The 22,216-nt window shown below is 35.2% G+C and overlaps 1 protein-coding gene across 3 annotated transcripts in view; it reads left to right on the top strand.

The window, feature by feature from the left end:
* Hsf3 (heat shock transcription factor 3) overlaps positions 1-22,216 on the top strand; it is a gene marked incomplete at its 5' end in the record, with an annotated part of 150,117 nt that overhangs the window by 116,479 nt on the left and 11,422 nt on the right. For all 3 annotated transcript variants that reach the window (NM_001310755.1, NM_001310754.1, NM_172931.4), the window contains 6 exon segments: positions 1,272-1,399; positions 10,178-10,302; positions 17,446-17,521; positions 17,758-17,819; positions 19,131-19,212; positions 19,400-19,530. In NM_001310755.1, the coding sequence (NP_001297684.1) occupies positions 1,272-1,399; positions 10,178-10,302; positions 17,446-17,521; positions 17,758-17,819; positions 19,131-19,212; positions 19,400-19,530 (604 nt within the window).

The following is a 22,216-nucleotide window of genomic DNA, read 5'->3' as shown; positions in this document are numbered from 1 at the left end:
AATTCCAGCTGCCTTTCTCTGCAAATTCTTCCCCAACCAGATTGTCCCTCATCCTCTCTATTTAATTCTCATATTCCAGTTCCCCCATTACCAGTCACCCCATAAAATCCATTTCATCCACCCTCCTATGGAGCTCCACATGTTATCCTTAGTCTTTTTCTGATACCTAATCTCTCTGGGTCTACTGATTGTAGCATTTAACAGCTAGTATCCATACATAAGTGACTATATACCATATTTGTCTTTCTAGGTCTGGGTTACCTCACTCTGGATTATTTATTCCAATTTCATCCATTTCCTTGAAATTTTCATGATGTCATCTTTTTAACAGCTGAACAATACTCCATTATGTAAATATGCCACTTTTAAAAATCTACTCTTCTATTGAGTGACACCTGGAATGTTTCCAGTTTCTGGCTATTATAAATACAGCAGCAATAAACACGGTTGAGGGCCAGAGAGAACAGGGCCAGAGCAAGGGGGAAAAGGGAAGTGGGTGGGGAATAAACATGGTTGAGCAAGTTTTCTTGTGGTAAGATCAAGCATCTTTTAGGTTTATGCCTAAGAGTTGTATAGCTGGATCTTGAAGTAGATTGATTTCCATCTTTCTGAGGAACCACCATACTTATTTCCATAGTAGTTGTAAAAGTTTGTATGCCTACCAACAATGGAGGAGTGTTTCCCTTGCTCCATATTCTCGCTAGCATGAGCTGTCGCTTGTTCTATTGATCTTAGCCATTCTGGCAGGTGTAAGATGGAATCACAAGATAGTTTAGATTTGCATTTCCTTGCTAGCTAAGGATGTTGAACTTTTCTTTTCTTTCAGCATTTCCCAGCCATTTGAGGCTACTCTATTGAGAATAGTCTCTTTAGATCTAGGTATACCCAAGAAGCTCACATGACTAGCCAGTTTTGACAGAAAAGCAAATTCCAGGTTCAGTGAAAGGCAAGGCAAAATAAAAAACAGGGCAAAATAAAGTGAAAGGGGGATTGAAGAAGACATCACGTTATCAAGCTCAGGCCTCTAAATGCTCCCGCACAGAAGTCCACGTCAGCTCATATACCTACATACACACACATGCCAGAGACATAAACAACAGCAAGAAGAGGTAGTAGTACCCAATTTTGAAATTAAGCTATTACAGTATACCAGTTTTTATGACATCAAACATTTTGAATATCACTTACTTGTTCTGATCCTTCCAAATGTCCTATTAGAATCTATTCTATGGCATTCCTTCTTATTGTTCTTTTTTTTCCCCTTATACTAGATGGTTTCCGAAAGGTGTTTGCACTGCAGACTGAAAAGACAAGCCAGGAGAATAAAATATCTATTGAATTTCAGCATCCACTTTTCAAAAGGGGAGAAGCCTGTCTTCTTGCAAACATTAAACGAAAGGTAGGAAGAAGATCATTGTCATTTTTTTCTGCAGGATTTAGGGTGAAATTCAGTAATCTAAAACTTTTATGATTTCTCTTAATTCTTAGCATGAAACCGCTGGAATTAAGAACTGGCTTGCTAGGTATTTTTTCAGGTTTCTCTGAACATGACCTTTAAATATTAGTTCATCTAAAACCTTGATATCTTTTCTTGTGTTCTATTTTATTTTCTTGTGTCCTTTTAATCATGTAGATAGTTCTATAACATCTTAGAAAATAAGCAGAGGAGGCTAGGATAGATTTTGAAATAGTATCTTTAATATTGAATTTTGAAAAAATAACTACAGACCCTATCTGCATAACCCAGATCTGATGACAATTCAAAGCTGGATATAAAGAAGTAATATAGTTTTCCACTTGTAAGATGTCTCTTTGTGTTGGAAATTCATGTGAAACTTACCAGTATACTGGAAGTTCAGTACCAAAAACAAATACAGAAAGAACATTTAGACTTCCGCTAAGAATCATGGTTCTCAATATGTATTTTGAAAAATCTCTGAGTCCTAAGACCTTTTTTTTAAAGAGAACTATGAGATAAAGCTATTTTCGTAAAAAATAACTAAAAAATAATTTTTTGATCTCTATTCTCTTATGATCACAGTTCAATATTCTTAGGAATATATGATATTTGATTACATAAGTATTCTCATTTTAATGTGTGGTAATGTGCACAGTATTGTAAATTTTAAATAAATAATTACATTTTTATCAATTCAAATTTTATTAAATATATAAACACTTTCTTACAAGAACTCATTATATATTGAGCATATTCTCCTGTGTCATCTCCCTATCCTCTTCCCCCCTCCTTCTAACTTCTATCACTCTGTTTTCGTGGAAATTTTCACTTATAATTTTAGTATATATATGTATATATGTTTATATATGTATATGTATTATGTATGTGTATGTGTATATGTATGTTGTGACTATTTGAAATCTGGAAACCACAGATGAGAGAACTCAGAATATTTTTCTTCCTAAGATTAGTTTTATTCATTCATGGATTTGTTTTTTTATTTTTCTGAGACACAGTCTTACTGTGCCTGGCTGTCCTGGAACTCACTATATAGACCAGCCTGGCCTTGAACTCACAGAGATCCACCTGCCTCTGCCTCCAAAAAGCTGGGATTAAAAATGTGTGTGACCACATTGAGTTAGTTTCACTCATTAAATATGATTGTATTTAATTACATCCATTTTTCTACAAATTGCAAAACGTCATAATTCTTTACAGTTGAAAAGAACTTGCATCATGTATATTATAACAGTTTCTCTATTCATATTCTGTTGCTGCACATCAAGTTTGGTAACTTAGCTATTACAACTAGAGCCTAAAATAGCATTGATACACAGATATCTCTGTGATGTGTTGACTTTGGATAAATGACAGTGATTTTTTTCATTTTGGATTTAAAATTTTTATCTTATGTATTTTTAATTAAAACAGGATTACATTCCTTATGCCCATCCCTTTACTCTTCTAGTCCCTTCCAGGCCTCTTCTCTCCAACCTCTTCTTCCATAACCTTCTGCTCACTCTCAAATTGATGATCTTTTAATTATTATGGTTACATATGCATATGTATGTACAAACACAACATTCTGAATCCATTTTTGTCATTTCTGTATATATGGCTTCCATGGCAACTTCATATCAGATGACCGATTAGGTGGTTTATCCCTGAAAGAGGGAATTCTCTCTCTCTCTCTCTCTCTCTCTCTCTCTCTCTCTCTCTCTCTCTCTCTCTCTCCCTCCCTCTCTCTCTCTCTCTCTCTCTCTCTCTTTCTCTCTCTCTCTCTCTCTCTCTCTCTCTGTAGTCACTGGATAACTATAGTTCTTTGTCTAGGGGTGGGACACCATGACGTTTTGCTACATCTACATTGGCACGTTTATTGATATTGCCATTTTTCTTGTCTTTTTCATGGAGCTGTATTTTGGAGAGACTATTTCACAGCAGACTTCCTCATATTCTGCTTCTTAAAATCATTCTTCAGCCTCATCCATAATATTTTCTGGATTATAGATGCAGAAGATGTGGTGCAAATGTATCACAGAGGGCTATGTTTCCCATACTCCATTGATATCTGCATTGTGCCCGTTTTCTAAGATGCTTTCCATTTTCTGTAAAAGAAAAACTTCTTAGATGAGAGATGATAGCTGTTGGGTATAAGAATGTGATTTAGAATATAGTAAGAAATTATGCTGGTATAGCAAAGTGCAAGTAGTAGATTCTTTTCTAAAGTCAATGACCTCACTAGCCACATGAAGTCAGCTAGATTTTTATTACCTAGCTTGATTTTCCTCCTGATGATCAGGCCTTAAGCCAATTAGGCAGATATTTGTTATCACTCATTTGAAAGCCTCCTTCCTTCCATCTAGTTTCCATAGTACCAGAAGATACTATGCATCTGAGTTAAGTCACACAAGTGGGCCTCATGAATGAAGAATTCATGGCCACAGGCCTAGAAATCGGCTCATGGGTTTATAGATGGCAGATAGTTGAGGGAAGTGGAGAAAGGCAAGATGAGACATACAAAGAAAGTTCAGAGGTTTGAGCTAGGTTGGTGTGTTTCTGGGTGTTTTGTTTTGTTTTTGCTTTTTGCTTAGCTGGACAAGGAGTCTATCAATCTTGCTTATCTTCTCAAACAATCAGCTCTTGGATTCATTGATTCTTTTTTATTGTTTTCTCCTGTGAATTTTATTATTTCTTGCCATCAACTGTGTTTAGAGTTGGTTTGTCCTTGCTTTTTTGAAATTTTTTAGTTGCAGCATTAAGTCAATTATTTTTGCTTTTCTTTTTTTTATGATATGATAAATTTTGTATTCGTGAAAATCAATAAAGTTTGTTTTATCTCTGAATGTCATCCTTGAACTAGATTGCAGTCTTATTAAGACTGCTAAACAATAACCTTGGAGTTGTAGTGTAAACTAACCAGCAAGTAGGTGGACACTCATTTCTTAAATGAGACAGTGAGGCACACAGATGCTGGAGGATGGCTCTCACCTGATGTCTATGAGACCTTACTACATATTTAGGATCCCAGCTCCAGGCTTGTTCTATTCCTGTGGTATTGACTGACGTACACAAAGGTGGGCTTCCAGCAGCCATGCCTTTAGCCCAAGCTCCCACCCACACCCAAGCACAGCTGACAGGCTGTTCCTCTTGAGAGTAAACTGAGACAGCAAATGAGCAGTGCTGGCAGTGGAACGGTAAAGTAAGAGCTGGGTTGTGCTCCTCAGAGCCCCACAAAGGCCAGTATCAAGAGCAGCCTCCTCCCTGTGAAGATGAATCTCGGACTCACCGAGAGCTGCTTCATGTTTCCCAGGTTTTCTGTTGTTTGTTTGTTTGTTTGTTTTAAATGTAGTCACTTAGAGCCATATTTTTCCCTCATAGGAATTGGTTTTGTTTGTTTGTTTGTTTGTTTTTTGTACTGTGTTTTCACTTTCATTTATTTCCATGAAGGTCTTGATTTCTATTTTGATTTCTTTGACCCAGTTGTTATTCAGTAATGAGTTGTTTAATCTCCATGAGTTTGGGTTTTTACTAGACAGTTTTTGTTATATTGTTATTCAGTAGGATGCAAGGAGTTATTTCTCTCTTTTCAATTTGTAAAGATTTATTTTGTGTCACAAGATGTGGTTGGTCTTTGTACTACTATGTACTACTGAGTAGAATGTGTATCCTTTGGTGTTGGGTGGAATATTCTGTAGTTATCTGTTGAGTCCATTTGACATAAGATGTCATGAATTTCTGAGGGGCTTTTTGGTTATTTTTGTTTGTTTGTTTTGGTTTTTTGTTTTTTGTTTTGTTTTTGTTTTTTTCCAGATGACCTGTCTATTGGAAAAGGGGTATTTAAATCACCTACAGTTATTGGATTGTTACTAATCTGTGGCATTAATATCAATCTTAAATTATTTATTAAAATGGGTGCACCAGAGTTTGGTGTATGTGTGATGTGTCCTTTTATCTCTTCTGATCAATTTTACTTTGATGTCCATTTTTAATCAGACATTAAGATAGTATGGCCTGTTTGTTTCATGGCCCCATTTGTTTGCAGCACTTTTTACAATCTGTTCATTTTAAGGTATTCCCCCTTTTTAAAATATAAAATGAATTTCATTTCTTAATCCATTCAGTGAGCGCAAGCCGTTTGGTTGGAGAGTTGGGGCCGTTTATATTTGAAGTTATTACTGAGACATATATGCTGGTTGTATTCATGTTGTTGTGCTCTTAGTTGTATTTTATGTGTCAGTAATTATATCTTCATTTTTCCCTGTAGTCTTTTAGCTATGCTCAATCCTCTCTTCAGTTCATGGTACTATTTTCAATATACCCTTTAGGGCTAGTTTAATGGATGTGAATTCTGTTACGTATTTTACATAGTAAGTTTTTCTTTCTCCTTCAACTCTAGCAGATTGCTTTTCCAGGTACAGCAGTCTGGGTTGGTATCTGTATTTATTTAGAAGTTGGATTACATTGTTTCATCCTTTTCTGGCTTTCAAAGTTCCCATTGAGAAATCAACTCTTATTCTGATAGGTTTTCCTTTAAAAGCAGCTTTTATCTTGCTGCTTTCTCTATCCTCTTTTTGTTCTGTATATCTGTTGTTTTAATTATAATATACCAATGGTAGAGGGTTTGTTGTTGTTGTTGTTTCAGTTACTTATGGAAAAACAAAACAGCATTTTCCATTCTTTCGCCATAAGAACTGTTATTTCTTTGGAGGGAACAAATCAATACATACTGTTTTTAACCTAATCTTCTAGTCTTTGTCTTTTCCCTAGGGAATTAATACCTGTCATAATCAGTTTATTATTCAAAGATATATGTTAATTCCTGATAGTTTATTGTTTTGTGGTTTGGGTTTTTCTTCTTTCTCTGCCAAACTATTATAGAAGCATAGTTTATTTTTTCCTGTGGTCTCTTTCATTCCAAAGGACTTCTTCAAGGATCTGCCATAGAGCTGGCTTAGTGGTCATGAATGTGCTTAGCCTGTTTTTTGTCATCGTCGTCGTCGTCGTCGTCGTCATCGTTGTTTATCATGAAAAGACTTTATTTTTCCTTAAATTCTTACGAATAATTTTGCTAGGTATAGAAATTTAGGATGGTAGTTGACTTTCAAAACTTGAAAGATATCATTTCCCAGTCTTTAGTATTTTTTTTTGAATTATGGTTTTCCATTGTATCTTGCACATCTGGAGTTTAGTTGTTGATTGGATTTATTTATTTATTTTTCTTTTTTTTAATTAGATATTTTCTTTACTTACATTTCAAATGCTATCGCTAAAGTTCCCTATACCTTCCCTTCGCCCTGCTCCCCTACCTACCCACTCCCACTTATTGGCCCTGGCGTTCCCCTGTACTGGGGCATATAAAGATTGCAAGACCAAGGGGCCCCTCTTCACAATGATGACCAACTAGGCCATCTTCTGCTACATATGCAGCTAGAGACACAAGCTCTGGGGGTACTGGTTAGTTCGTATTGTTGTTCCACCTATAGGGTTGCAGACCCCTTCATCTCCTTGGGTACTTTCTCTAGCTCCTCCATTGGGGGCCCTGTGTTCCATCCTATAGATGACTGTGAGCATCCACTTCTGTATTTGCCAAGCACTGGCATAGCCTCACAGGAGACAGCTATATCAAGGTCCTTTCAGCAAAATCTTGCTGACAATAGTGTCTGGATTTGGTGGCTGATTATGGGTTGGGTCTCCGGGTGGGGTTGGATTTATGGATTTTTAAAATTTCATTATGATTAACTAATTAATACAAAACCACCTTATTATTTCAAAAGGACTCTAATTTTTTTCAAGTGGATCTCCAGTGCTATAGAGTTGAGTTATTTTTTTTTTCATATACAAGACTGCTAGTTAGGGCACCAAGTTTGATTCTTAGTGTTCCCCTAAAGTTACATGATTGTCTGAAAAAAATCACTATCAAGGGGTAGGCTCTCAATAGCAGTCCACTACTAGCCAAATAAAAAGTTATTCATTCATATCCACAACCACTTTAGGAACTAAAGGGACACAGATATTAGTGTGTGGACTAATATACTACCTGCTTTAGATATGAATAAAAACAACATAAAATGAAGAGCAGCATAGCAGCAGACCCATGAACCATTCACACCACTTTTCCCAATTCCACTGGACCAGTGCGGCTGTACTGCAAACACAGCAGGTGTACTTTTGACACTATGTTTTGATGAAAAAAATGTACAAGTATACTTATGTGTACAGCAAAATTATCCTCCATAAGTGCATAAGAAATAAAGCTTAAAGCTTTCAGAGAGAGATAGAGACAGACAGACAGACAGACAGACAGACAGACAGACAGACAGAATAAATTAGTTATCAGTGAGAGAGAGAGAAGGAGAGAGAGAGAGAGAGAGAGAGAGAGAGAGAGAGAATGAATTAGTTATCAGTGGAACTACCCTAGGAAAAAATTGAGGGACGTTTCAAGACCATGAGTGACCACCAAAATAGACACATCATTAAAAAAAACCTATAGTGTAGGTGTAATTCTCCATAGATACATAGATTGATTTTAAGTTTTCATATGGTAGATATTGGTATATATTAATATATTAATATAACACATACAAGCAAACTGTTCACCAAAATAATATAAGAGTATGAAATGGTCATAAGAAAAACATACCACCAAAATAGACAAAATTTTGGCTTTTTAAATACCAAATTGAAACAGCCTTTATTTTAGTCACAGTGACTGTGGAATGACAGTTTCAATTCTAGGAGTAGAAAATGAAAAATAGTGCTTCAGTGAGTCATTTTTCAATCACATTGAAAAAGGAGTCATGTTCAGTCATCTCTGATCCTACTGAATACTTAAATCTTCTTGGTCTAATTAAGAATAACTTCAAGCCATAAGTCCTAAGGAGCATTTAATTTGAGATTAAAACTTCTACACGGGGAACAGTCATTATCATATCTCATGAGTTAGTGAAAGTAATAATACATAAAATACCATATTTTTATTTTAATTACTTATGGCTAAAAACAAAGACATAATTTTATGTAGCAATGGCTTGATAGCTTTTATTCCATTAGTTTGGCATATATTGTAGAAGGGACACATACTATCTGAAGATGAGATGCCTAGTTTATGAACTATCCAGGTAGTAGGCATGTGTTTTTCATCACAGAATCAAAAGAGAGACCTGGCTCATTGCTAACGTAATTGCTCATTTGCAGTTTACTACATACCACTTTGCATGGCCAATGTTTTAAAGTTGAAACATACAATTTCTCTCTGGTCTGTTAATTACACAGCATTGCATTGTTTCCCAGATCACCTTATTCTTCAAACACATTTACAGCAGGTAAAACAAGGTAGAAGTTTCTGTTCACAATTTAGAAGTTTTACTCTGAGGGAACAGGAATCTCTAGTTCCTATTCACAGATACAGTATAATATAAAAAGCTTCAATTTGGAATAATTGAAATATTTTGTTTGTTTAAATTATTTCTCTCATTTGCATAAAAAATAATAAACTTTTATTGTGCCCATACTGTAAGATTCTGAATGAATGAGACTTTTCAAAGTTGCATTGACTATGGGGATAATGCATCCTATAAACCCTTGAAAACAATACACATACAAATCATTAAAGCTGTCCTAGTCACTACCTGCAAAACTAATGTTCACATTATTTTGTGCATTACTATGCATTAAGTTGTAGAACCATAGTATGTATGGTGTTTGATTTTGTAAAAAACCCACATAGTTTAATATACTTACATCTCAGCAAGCCTAAAATGAATCTGAAGTTTATTATGGGTTATTTCTGAGACTTTATTCATGAGATATACCTCCTCCCAAATTATGCTCATAATCACTCCCAATAGAAAAAATGGAGGGAAAGTTTCACACTTGAACTCTAAACAGAATGAGATGTGTGTATAACAGAACATTTCTAAAGTATTGTAATCTTTGTCAAAGTCCCATATATTTATATGGTTATGTTATATTACTTACTATAAGTTGAATTTTTTTGTCCCTGTAAAGTATTGTCATTTTATTAATGATAGAAAATCTGGGGTGCTTAGACTTTTTATTTTTCTTTTCTTTTTTTGGGATGATGAGGCATTTTTGGCCTCAAACTAAGGATCTCCTTTCCTCAGCCTCCAGAGTTCTGTGGTTATAAATGTGTGCCAATACAACTACATATAAAGCCACAGATATATGTATGTTTTACATATATGTATATAATGTGTGATATATATAATACATATGTCCGTAAGGTATTTGTAAAGTATCCTTGAAATCAGGAGGGAGTGTATCTGAAACTATATTTTTTCGTTTTTCATTTAAGTTTTATGTGTGTGGGCATTTTGCCTACATATCTGCCTATCCACCATGCACATGTAGTTCTTGCACAGGCCAGAAGAGGGTATCATATCCCGTAGGACTTAAGTAGAATAAACTGGGTTCTGTGGATGAGCCGCCAGTTCTATTAATTGGTGAGCAATCTCTCCAGCTCCCAGGAACTATATGTCTAACTTCCAGGAGCTTTCAAGTTAGTGGAAACACAATAATGTGTGTAATAACTATAATAAGAAGCATGCATGGTGCAGTACTATAATCAAGGTACATTTACAGAATTAAATGTACTTTTATCCATTTGTCATGCTTTTTCCTTTTCTCATTAGTAATCATAATGGATAGTTAATGGTATGCCAAAAATTTAACCAGCCTAACTATAATTTCCCATTTTAGGTGCCAACAATAAAAATTGAAGGTGCCAGCCTCTACTCTGATGAGTTTCAGAAAATTGTGACTGAAATGCAAGAGTTTAAAGACATGCAGAGGAAGATGGATGCCAAATATACACAAATGAAACAGTACGTGTTAGTCTGAAGGTTCTAGCATCTGTTACCAAGGATTTAAGTTTGATTACTTCGGACTTGTGAAGCTCCACTCTTATTTTGCATGGTACTTTTGGTGTGATTTATTTTAAATTAAAACACAGCACTGTTTCAAATGCTTTAAATCTTGAATTGCTACTATGAGCCAGTAACTCAAATATTGCTATAATGCCCTAACACACCACTGTACAAACCAAAAGTAAAATCACCAGGATATAAGACAACAGAAACATGAATACTAACCTAGATAGAAATTTCCATTTTAACCAAGAAAGAAAACTAGACAAGGGTGTGAAATGTATAAGTTCTGTATCTAATTATTCTGATATATGTAACTAATGCACTTTCTGATTCTTCCTTCAGTCTGCTCTTATTTCAGTTTGTCCTATAAAATAAGTTCTTTAATATAGTCTTCAGCATTTTATAAAGACTCAGAGTCCATAAACCACCATGAAATGTCTCTGACAGTAGAGCTTTAATTCAGGAAGTAATATTGCAAAGCAAATTTTAACCAGCTAAAAATATTCACAGTAATAACTTTGAGAAAATATTATAACCTATTATTTACTTTAGAGAAGATATGTATGGATTAGCAAATATTCATCAGCTTTCATATTAAAATTGAGATTTTCTGAAAATCTTCCACTGAAGTGTAAATGAACCTTGAATTTGATGAGTCTATCATTGGTATTTAACTTAGTAAATTAAGCTTTTCATATATGGCAACAGAGAAAGGAGAGAAGAGATGTAGACAACAGAAGTATTTTTCATCAACGTAGAAAAGAAATCAAGATTTTCCTTGAAACTGAACATGAGCCAGTCCTTCATATTAATTTTTTGATGTCAGCCTGCTGTTGAATGTTAACCATTGCATCTGTGTATTTCGTATGGGTGATAATGTTCCAGTGCGTTCTACCTGGCTTTATGTGCAAACAAGTCCAAACACTACACCTAAATAGTGAACAAAGTATCCTTTGGAGTTCCTTCTAAGCAAATGTTTGTGATACTTTCCTTCCAAAAATTTTGTGAAATTTTCATTATTTTTATCATATTTAGAACTAATTCTTAGAAGAATTTAGATGCCCACAATATAAACTGAAAATCTTAGAATCTATCAGCGGAGTGAGGATGAAAAGATGAGTATAGAAAAAAATTAATTCTTTGAAGTAGTCACTGGACATATTCATCTGTTCCTCTAATTAGTGTAGCCATTTCATTTTTACCTTGCAATTATAATTCAATTATATTTCTCTCTTCCCTTTCTTTTCACCTAATTCTCCCATATATTCTTCCCTACTCTTCTTCAAGTCCTTGCCCTCTTTTTCCACTTGTTTTTATTGCATGCATATATACATATGCGTGTGCATATACATTTGTAAATATAACCTGTTCAGTCTGTATCTTGCTGATCTCAATTGGGCAGTCATGTTGGTGAGACGTTATGAGTATAGCCTCTGATGTTACTAAGAGAAACAATCATGCAATCTCATAATCTCAAAGCAAGCTCTCTGATCCACTGGTTTACCAAATCAGAATGCCAAAGATCAACAGAACAACATACAACAAATGCTGGAGGTGGTTCAGGCTCAGGGGACAGTGTAGAAGAAAGAGTGAAAAGATTGTAAGAGCCAGAGGATCAAGAAATTTGCCATGAAGTTGTGTCTTCTGTTAACTGTAGAAGCTATACCTATAAAGTCTCACCAACATGACCACCCAAACATGAGCTGAGCAAAGAGGATACCAATGAGCATAGCAATCTGCATGGGAAAAGACCCATGAGGCATTAATCCTAAACAGAGAACTATAGGCAACTGAGTAAAGCTGGAAGCAGGAGAAATGGTCCTCCCCAGAAAAGAGCACACCAATTCGCTGTCCAGTGCCAAGTAAGCATCCCTGAAAAATATATACAAATACCATTATATCAACTCAAAAGGTTATAAATACATATACATACAATAACAATTAATGAAAAGGAAGAGGCCATGAATTTGAATAATAAGAGGGTAGAGATACATGGGAATATTTGGAGGGAGAAAAAGGAAAAGAGAAAATTTGCACTTAAATTACAGTCTCAAAAATAAAATATAAATAGTTGACTCTAGAATTTGGTATTGAAAAAAAATGTCACATAAAGCTTAGGTGTTGTTGCCTGGTTAGAGGCTTGTCAAAGGCATTTTAATTTTTAACCACGTGAAAAATTGATAGTAAACTGTTCTATTCTATCATAAATTTTATTCCATTCTAAACGTATTTTAGATTCACCACTCTTAGTATATATACATATGTGTTTTCATAAATTGCTGGTATTTAAAGAAAAGGAGTAATGCCACTATTTTTGAGTATCTCCTAAGAGTAATATTATTAACTACTAAAATCACAATTAACATGAGATTCTATATGCAAAAAATCAAGATGTAAATTTACCTTAAGGATTTTTATGAAGCCAACTTTATTTTACTGATGTAGAATCACAGCATAATTCTCTATTTCCAAGGCAACAAGGCTTTTTAAAAAATATTGTTCTACTCTCAGTAACATTTGAAAAAGAAAATCGGTTAAGAGATTAAGATTTTATATTTTATCAAAATAATGGTTTTTGTTCTCTGTTCAGTTTGTCAGTCACTTGATTACTTAAGAAACTAGGATTTAAGCCCTATTAAAAGCTTGGAACAGAACTAAACAGAGAATTCTCAACTGAGGAAACTCGAAGGGCTGAGAAGCACCTAAAGAAATGTTCACCCTTAATCATCAGAGAAATGCAAATCAAAACAACCCTGAGAATCCACCTCACACCAGTCAGAATGGCTAAGATCAAAAATTCAGGTGACAGCAGATGCTGGCGAGGATGTGGAGAAAGAGGAATACTCCTCCATTGCTGGTGGGATTGCAAACTTGTACAACTACTCTGGAAATCAGTCTGGTGGTTCCTCAGAAAATTGGACATAGTACTACCGGAGGATCCAGCAGCCTTATTTATAATAGCCAGAAGCTGGAAAGAACCCAGATGTTCTTCAACAGAGAAATGGATACAGAAAATGTGGTACATTTACACAGTGGAGTACTACTCAGCTATTAAAAAAGATGAATTGATGAAATTCTTAGGCAAATGGATGGACCTAGAAAATATCATTCTGAGTGAGGTAACCCAATCACAAAAGAACACACATGGTGTGTACTCACTAATAAGTGAATATTAGCCCAAAAGCTGCGAATACCCAAGATAAAAATTCACAGACAGCATGAAGCTCAAGAAGGAAGAACAAAGTGTGGATGCTTCAGTTCTTCATAGAAAAGGGAAGAAAATACTCATGGAAGCAAATATGGAGACAAAGTGCAGAGCAGAGATGGAAAGAAGTCCATCCTGGGTATCTAGGTTTCTGGGCTAATACCCACTTATCAGTGAGTGCATATCAAGTGAGCTCTTTTGTGATTGGGTTACCTCACTCAGGATGATATCCTCCAGATACATCCATTTGCCTAAGAACTTCATAAATTCATTGTTTTTAATAGCAGAATAGTACTCCATTGTGTAAATGTACCACATTTTCTGCGAATTGATCCATTCTTATCTCCTTGTACAAAGTTCAAGTCTAAGTGGATCAAAGACCTCCACATAAAACCAGAGACACTGAAATTTATAGAGGAGAAAGTGGGAAATAGCCTCAAAGATATGGGCACAGGGGAAAAATTCCTAAACAGAATAGCAATGGCTTGTACTGTAAGATCGAGGATATCATCCTGAGTGAGGTAACCCAATCACAAAGAAGTCACTGATAAGTGGATATTAGCCCAGAAACCTAGAATACCCAAGATACAATTTCCAAAACACAAGAAAATTAAGAAAGAAGACCAACGCGTAAATACCTCATTCCTCCTTAGAATAGGGAATAAAATACCCATGGAAGGAGTTGCAGAGACAAACTTTGGAGCTAAGATGAAAGGATGGACCATCCAGAGACTGCCCCACCCAGGGGTCCATCCCATAATCAGCCACCAAACGTAGACACTATTGCATATGCCAGCAAGATTTTGCTGAAAGGACCCTGATATAGCTGTCTCCTGTGAGGCTATGCCAGTGCCTGGCAAATACAGAAGTGGATGCTCACAGTCATCTATATCATTGGGAAGAGGGGCCCCTTGGTCTTGCAAACTTTATATGCTCTAGTATAGGGGAACACCAGGGCCAAGAAGTGGGAGTGGGTGGGTAGGGGAGCAGGGTGGGGGGAGGGTATAGGGGCCTTTCAGGATAGAATCTGAAATTTAAATGAAGAAAATAGCTAATAAAAAATTGAAAAAAAAGAAAGAAGGCCATCCAGAGACTGTCTCACCTGGAGCTTAATCCCAGATAGAGTCACCAAACTCTGACACTATTGTGGATGCTAAGAAATGCATGCTGAGTGGAACAACAATATGAACTAATCAGTACCCCCAGAACTCATGTCTCTAGCTGCATATGTAGCAGAAGATGGCCTAGTTGGCCATCATTGGGAAGAGAGGCCCTTGGTCTATCGAACTTTATATGCCCCAGTACAGAGGAAAGCCAGGGCCAAGAAGTGGGAGTGAGTGGGTAGGAGAGCAGGGTGGGGGGAGGGTGTAGGGGACTTTTGGGATAGCATTTGAAGTATAAATGAAGAAAATATCTAAGAAAAAATTAAAAGAAAAAAATGCATGCTGAAAGGAGCTTGATATAGCTGTATCCTGAGAGACCATGTCAGAGTGTTACAAATACAGAGACAGTTGTTCACAACCAAGTAGTGGACTGAGTGCAAGGTCCCCAAATGTAGGAGTTAGAGAAAGGACTGAAGGAGCTGAAGGGGTTTACAACCATATAGAAAGAACAACAATATCAACAACCAGACCACTCAGAGCTCACAGGGACTAAGCCACCAATCAAGAAGTATGCATGACTCCTGCTGCATGTGTAGCAGAGGATGGCCTTGTCAGGCATCAATGGAAGGAGAGGTCCTCAGTCCTATGAAGGCTCAATAGATGCCCCAGTGTAGGGGAATCAAGGGCAGGGAGGCGGGAATGAGTGCGTGGGTGGAAGCAGGGAGAGGGGCGATAGGATGAGGGTTGCCAGGAGGAGGGGAAACCTAGTATATATATATATATATATGTATATATATATATATATATATATATATATATATATATATATATATATAGAGAGAGAGAGAGAGAGAGAGAGAGAGAGAGAGAGAGTCAGACACACACACACACACTAGGATTTAACATATTAGTCTGTTAAATGCCCACTTTATAGAAGTTATTCTCTAAGGTAACTTTTGTCCTTTTATCACCCTGTGCATATAAAAATGTATCTGAACTTTATCTAAATGCTATGTACTGGTTTGCAGAGTTAAAAGCATGCACATTTACTATATGCAAAACAACTAACAAATGCTCTCTTTAAAACAATATACATTTACATCAGGGCTTCCTATGTAGAAATAGCATCCAAAAGAACATATTGCCATTTGGGTTTTCTTCCTATTTAAAACCTGACCATCATCAAGGTAGCTGCCATCCAGATTAGCTGTCACTAGTCTAAATATGGCTGGTGTTTTGTTTTGGAATTTTTTTTGTTTGTTTTGGTTTTTGTTTTTTTTTTTTTTCTTAACACAACAGTAGTAAACTGGTAGTCTTTACACAAAATATAAGATGTTAGAGGGAAATTAAAGACAGTGAACCATTTCTAGTATTCTATTCCACTATGGAGTAAGATAAATTTGTATATATTTCAAAATGAGTAGCAGAGTAAGAAATTCCAACAAATACATATGATTATATAAATGAGATATAACTGGACTATCTGGACCACGTCCTATAAGCCAGTCTAACAAACTGCTTTTAATGTACATATTCATTCTACCTGTTTCATTTCCTTAGAGAACACTGACTAATACACCCCCCCTTCACAGTTAAAAGTCCCTTTAATTTTCTTTCTTTCCCCCTTCATAATACCAATGTCCTGCTTGTCCCTTCTCTAGCACTTCTCCTTTTCATCCTTGATCCCTTTTGGCTTTCCTCATTTTTGTGATCACTCCACACTATGCATTCACATCTCAAGATTCATAGCTCAGAACCATAAATAAGATCGAATATGTAGTGCTTGTCTTTATGCATCTGGCTTACTTCACTCAGTATCATAATTTCAGGCTAATCCATTTACCTGTGAAGCTGAATTAATAGCTAATTGTTGTGGGCTCCTTTGTATATTATATGTACTTACATTCCAAAGTATGTAGTCCAACTAAACTTCAAAGCTTAAGAAAGCACATTACTAAACCAATATTCTCCAAAACCATAATTGTAGTGCTGCAAACATTGTCGAGGTTTTTGCGTTCCTGTTTCTAATTGTATCATTACCATTATCTTTGTAATTAGACACATTCAAACATCCTGCATTTCAACCAATGCCTCTGATAAAAGGGAACATATCTATAAGGAAGTACATTCAATCTTATTTAGAAAAAAATTACTGTTTATTCTTAAAGCACATAACTCAATGAAATTTGCATATAAAAATTAATTCACTATTAGAAATGTAATATGATAGTATGTGTCTTCTGTAATACTTAATAGAAATGTAAATGTGATACGCTGGTATAAAACTGCTAACCTGGAGATTTGTTCTCATATACTTCTATGAAATCTTTTTCTCCTCTAGCGATTAGAGGAATAATAAGAAATTTATGATCTTGCATTCTCAAATATTAAGGTAGGATGTGCAAGCAATCTAAGTATGATGTATGTCATTCTATTGATCACTGAAGTTCAAAATTATCAAGTTAATCTGAGCTTTCAAGCCTATAATTGTATGGGATTGGGCATGCAACTTAGTGGTAGAATGATTTCCCAGCATGTGCAATGTCCTAGATTATTATCAGCACCACGAAAACTCATAGCTCTAAGATCTATGTGAACTAATTAACTAATAAAGGCAGTGATTTTCAATTAAAAGTCACTGATATTATACTAGGAAAATAGGGTATAATTTTGTGAATAACACAGTGGGTATTATTAATCCAGACAATTCAACATTATTTTAGGTATTTTCAAATTTTTAAGGAGCATTAATATATCTTTGTTAATTCAAGTAATCTATTTATGTTTCAGGGACTATTCAAACCTATATCATGAAGTTACAAACCTAAGAAAGAAGTACTGTGCACAACAACAACTGCTGACACGGGTATAAGCTGTTCTTTAAAGAACTGATTGTTTTTCTTTTCTGGAAATTATTATTTTCTGGTGCTTTGTGCTTAAATATAAAATATTTACAATATGAAGTCATATGAAAACCAAATTGTACTTATACAAAGTTACAGTTGTACTTTCTGGAACCTCTCAAGCTTTCTGTTGTATTGTTGTTTTCCCTAAATATTGAAAATGGTGTCCTAGTTAAAAAACAGTCTCTGCTATTTTCAGGTACTCCATTTTATCTTGGATTTGATGAGTGAAAACCATACAGTACTAAAAAAGAGGAAAAGGTGAGTTTTCTGAGACAGGCCCCTCTATTCTCTTGGCTAAAACATTTTCTTTTATCTAGGCCCTATTTTTTAGTTCCGAATATATCTCAATGCATGGAATAAGCATGTGTCACCACAGGAAAAAAAGACCTACTAAGAAAAGCAAAACACATCATTATCCAGCAATACACCTACAATGAAATACAATACCTGTTGATTACAAAACACTCAATCCTTTCTCCTTAGGAATTGATAATTTTAGGAAGTAAATGGACACATAGCACTCTACTAATTAATACATTAGTTATTGTGAACATCAATAGAAATAAAAAGCAGCAAGTAATCACACTGAGACAATAAGAGTGGATCACATGCAGAAAGGATGATGACAGAAGAAAGAAAAGTATATAAGAGTTTTGTTAAAGATAAAGTGAAAAAGAAGACTATAAATATGCACTCAAATAATGTATAACTGTCTAATTCCAAGGAAGTAGATCCCCTGAAACCATTTAAGTCAAGCCAGGCTATGTTCTTCTTTGGAAGAGGTAAAAGAAGGAGGCAAGTATACAGAGAAATAGGTGGGGATGGGGGAATACAGAATACAAACAGTAGGGGAACAAGGCTGGTCTGCTATAATGTCCTGAATATTATTTAAATACAGAATAATGGGGCCTGAGTGAAGATCTGCAGCAAGAGTTGAAGTCCAAACATGCTCTCTCATTTCACTGGATAGCTGACAGTGTGACAAAAGTCTCTAACTGAAAATTTCTAATTAAATTTTATAATACTATCACAGTGTGTCGTGACGGTTTTTAATTACATCTTTCTTCTTTTTAGTTTGCATTCTACATGAGAAAGAATATTTCCATTTTCCTGATTTTATCCAGTTAATGATTTCAGAATAGAATAATATATTCATAATTTACTTGAAGGATTTTAATCTTTACTAAAATAGATGCATTAATAAGTATATCCAGACATCATTATTGTTATATTTACTTTGAACATAGTAAAATGCCACAGGCTTTATCTGTCTGCCCCAGCTCTAGAATCAGGCATAGGAACTTTACTGTTGGCTTTAGTTTTAGATTACAAGATGTACTAAAAATTTTAAACCTTTTGGCAGGTGGCTAACATCCAGGGATACAATTCCAAATGATCACTGGCTCTTTTAAGTGACCTTTACCTTTGATTCTGAGATGTAAATCACTAATTTCTAATGGGAATCATGATGACAGCAATGAATAAAACTCAGGTTCTACACAACAGAGCTGGCTGACCATTATAACATTAATATAGCTTATGACAGTACATTTGTGGGTCTCATTTCAGGTCATTATCATTCATATCTGAAGATTCAGATTCTGAATGGGATCATCAGTATTTCCGTATTCCAGAGGACAAGAAGGAAGCTGTAAGATTTTGAAGCAAAACAGTGTTGGCAGATGGATTCAAAACGAATTATTTGTTGTCAAAGAAATGTCTACCCCTAGTTCCTATAACTGTTAAGTGGTTTTGATGGGAATTGCAACAAATGTGGTCCAAGAAATATTAGATATATACACAGAAGCATTCTCATTTTCTCGAACCTTTCTATTTAGATGGAGATATTAAAAGATGGTTACGAACTCGTTGAAGACAAATATAAAAGTCTCCTTGATAGAGTCATGCCAATTTTGAAAGAATCCAAAAAGTTAATTTCATCTGGAGACCAGCCAAGTGGAGATGATGGGTAAGCAAGTTTTGTGAGCAATATATTGATAATGAAACTGAATACTGGTGATAGTATTTATTTGTATATATTTACTATATAATGGACTTGAGTCCATTTAAATGATTACTCCCTTTCATAAACAACAAAAACTACCTATAAATCAGTTTGACTTGAATTATTTTCTTACTACAGGAGTTCTTATATCACAAAAAGAGATTGTGTGTGTGTGTGTGTGTGTGTGTGTGTGTGTGTGTGTGTGTGTGTACTGCATGTTGAAGATAATCACTTGAAATTCTTGTAGAAAAATGGTGACACTTATAAAAAGGAAATAAGTTAAAGGGCTTAAGATGACGTTCATTAGCAGAGTAATTGCATATCACACAGAATTCCCTAGGTTGAGTGACTCAACTCTCCAAAAAATAAATTAGTACACATTAGAAATTTAATAAATGTAAGAAGCACATATTTGAATGAAAAAAGGCCAAGAAGGCTGAGATTTTCAGGGATTAGGGAGATGGCTCAGTGAGTAAAGTACTTGCTGTGGAAACCTAAGGACCTCAGTTTGGACCCCGACCATCCACATAAAAGCTGGGCATCGGGAAAAAACTCCATATCCCTGGCAGTGAAGGAAAGAAACAGCCATATCTTACAGACTCACGGACCTGCCAGCATAGTTTAAATAGCAAGCTCCACATTCAATGGAGAGACTCTAACCCAAAGAACAAGTTAGAAATACATTTAAAATTGCCTTCTGCTCTCCACATTTATATACATAGGTAAGCATACATACATATGCATACACACATACATACAGCATATACCTACTGAATTGTTATTAGAATTTGTATACATGTTAACTATTATAATTACATGATTCCCCCCTCCCCTTTCCTCCCTCTAATTCCTCCCACATTCCCACTCTCACATTCCTGGTCTTTTTCTTTACTAGTTTTATGTTTACATATTCATTAATATATAAATACAATCTGCTGAATCTGTTTAGTGTTGTTTGTATGTATATGGTTCCAGGTCTGACAACTTGGTATTGGATAATTAATTAAAGGGTTCATACCTGAGAAAGACTGATTTTCCCTCTTTTAAAAACCATTAGGTATCTATAGTTCTTGTCTAAGCTGGGGCTCCTGAGATTTCCACCCCCACTTTTTTTAGCAAGTCTGTTAGTGATGGTCTTGTTCAGGTCTTATTTAGACAGCCATTATTGTTAAGGTATCATGAATATAGCTTCCCTGTATTTCTAGGAGACACAATCTCACATAATATTCCTTGGTCCTCTGGCTCTTACTGTCTTTTGGCCCCTTCTTTCACAGTGTTGCTTGAACCTTAAGTGCAGGCATTGTGTTACAAATGTACCCTTTGAGGCTGTACACCCCACAATCAGTTCTCTGCATTTTTAAGAACTCTGGGGTCTTTGCAATGGTTTCCGTCTGTTGCAAAGAGAAGCTTCTTTGATGAGGGGTTTGAGTTATATGTATTGTGGTATTAGGTATTTAATATATAGTTAGAAATTATGCTGGCTCAGTAAAGTGATGCTTATTGGTTCTCCTTTATGATTCATGACTTTGCTAGTTCGTAGTTGGTAGGTGGATAAGTTTCTAATACCAGGCATGGTTTCTTTCCTGTAGAGCAGACCTTAAATCCAATCAGTCACATTTTAGTTATCACCAAAATGTGGGTGCCAATATTTAAACTTTAGGGATACCCATTCACTTTGGATACAGGACTTGCATCATTTATGTTGCATGAATAATTTTCTATGATTTCTTTCTAAATGTAACATTTAACCAATATTTAATAAGATTATTTGGGTTTGCTATTTTTAAGTATGTTTTATTGAAGGGAGTCAACTAGATATTAAGGTTTGTTTTTAAACATTTAAAACATTAAATGTTTTGACATTTGTTTAGACTGTTTGTTTGTTTGTTTGTTTGTTTGTTTGTTTTTAAGATAGGTCATCACATGTCTGTCCTAGAATTCTCTATGTTTATCAGGCTGGCCTAGAACTCATAGAAATCTTTCTCCTTCTCCCTCCAAAGTACTGAGATTAAAGGCATGTTCCACCATACCTGACCTTGTTTAGATATTAAAAAAAAAACTATTTGTATACTTGGAAGTCCAGATGGAATATTGTAAATCTAGTACAAGAAGAAAAGAGTTTTATTAAAGAATGTCTAGCAAGGGGACTATGAAAGGAAAAGACTTATAGTTACTATTTGGAAGGCATATGTTTATAAAATAACTTAAGGCAATATCAAAAAGGAAACCCAAGAGGTAGAATATTTGGCTAGAAGTGAAATATTTGAAGGAAAGGTTATTATAGCAGTAAGCATGAGTATACTATACCTAGGAATACAAAGGAGATTAGCAAGCTGCTAAATCGCTTGTTTTTAACAAATGTGATTTTTTTTAAAGCAAAATAGTGAGGTCATATTTTTTAAGAACAAATTTGGAACAACAGTTCCTGAATTATGTTTTTGGATGAGATTGGGTAGATGATAGATAGATAGATAGATAGATAGATAGATAGATAGATAGATAGATAGATAGATAAGGGTTAATGATATCTTAAGGCCAACAATATGAAAGCCATCTGGGTAGTACCATGTCTGCCAAGTGGATAGGGGTAAATATTAATAATACTAAGCACATTTCAAAATCAGAGTATACGGAAAAGCATTAATAAAGA

This window comes from Mus musculus, chromosome X (genome assembly GCF_000001635.26).
Source record: "Mus musculus strain C57BL/6J chromosome X, GRCm38.p6 C57BL/6J".
NCBI classification, from domain to species: domain Eukaryota; kingdom Metazoa; phylum Chordata; class Mammalia; order Rodentia; family Muridae; genus Mus; species Mus musculus.
This window is presented reverse-complemented; position numbering and strand designations above follow the sequence as displayed.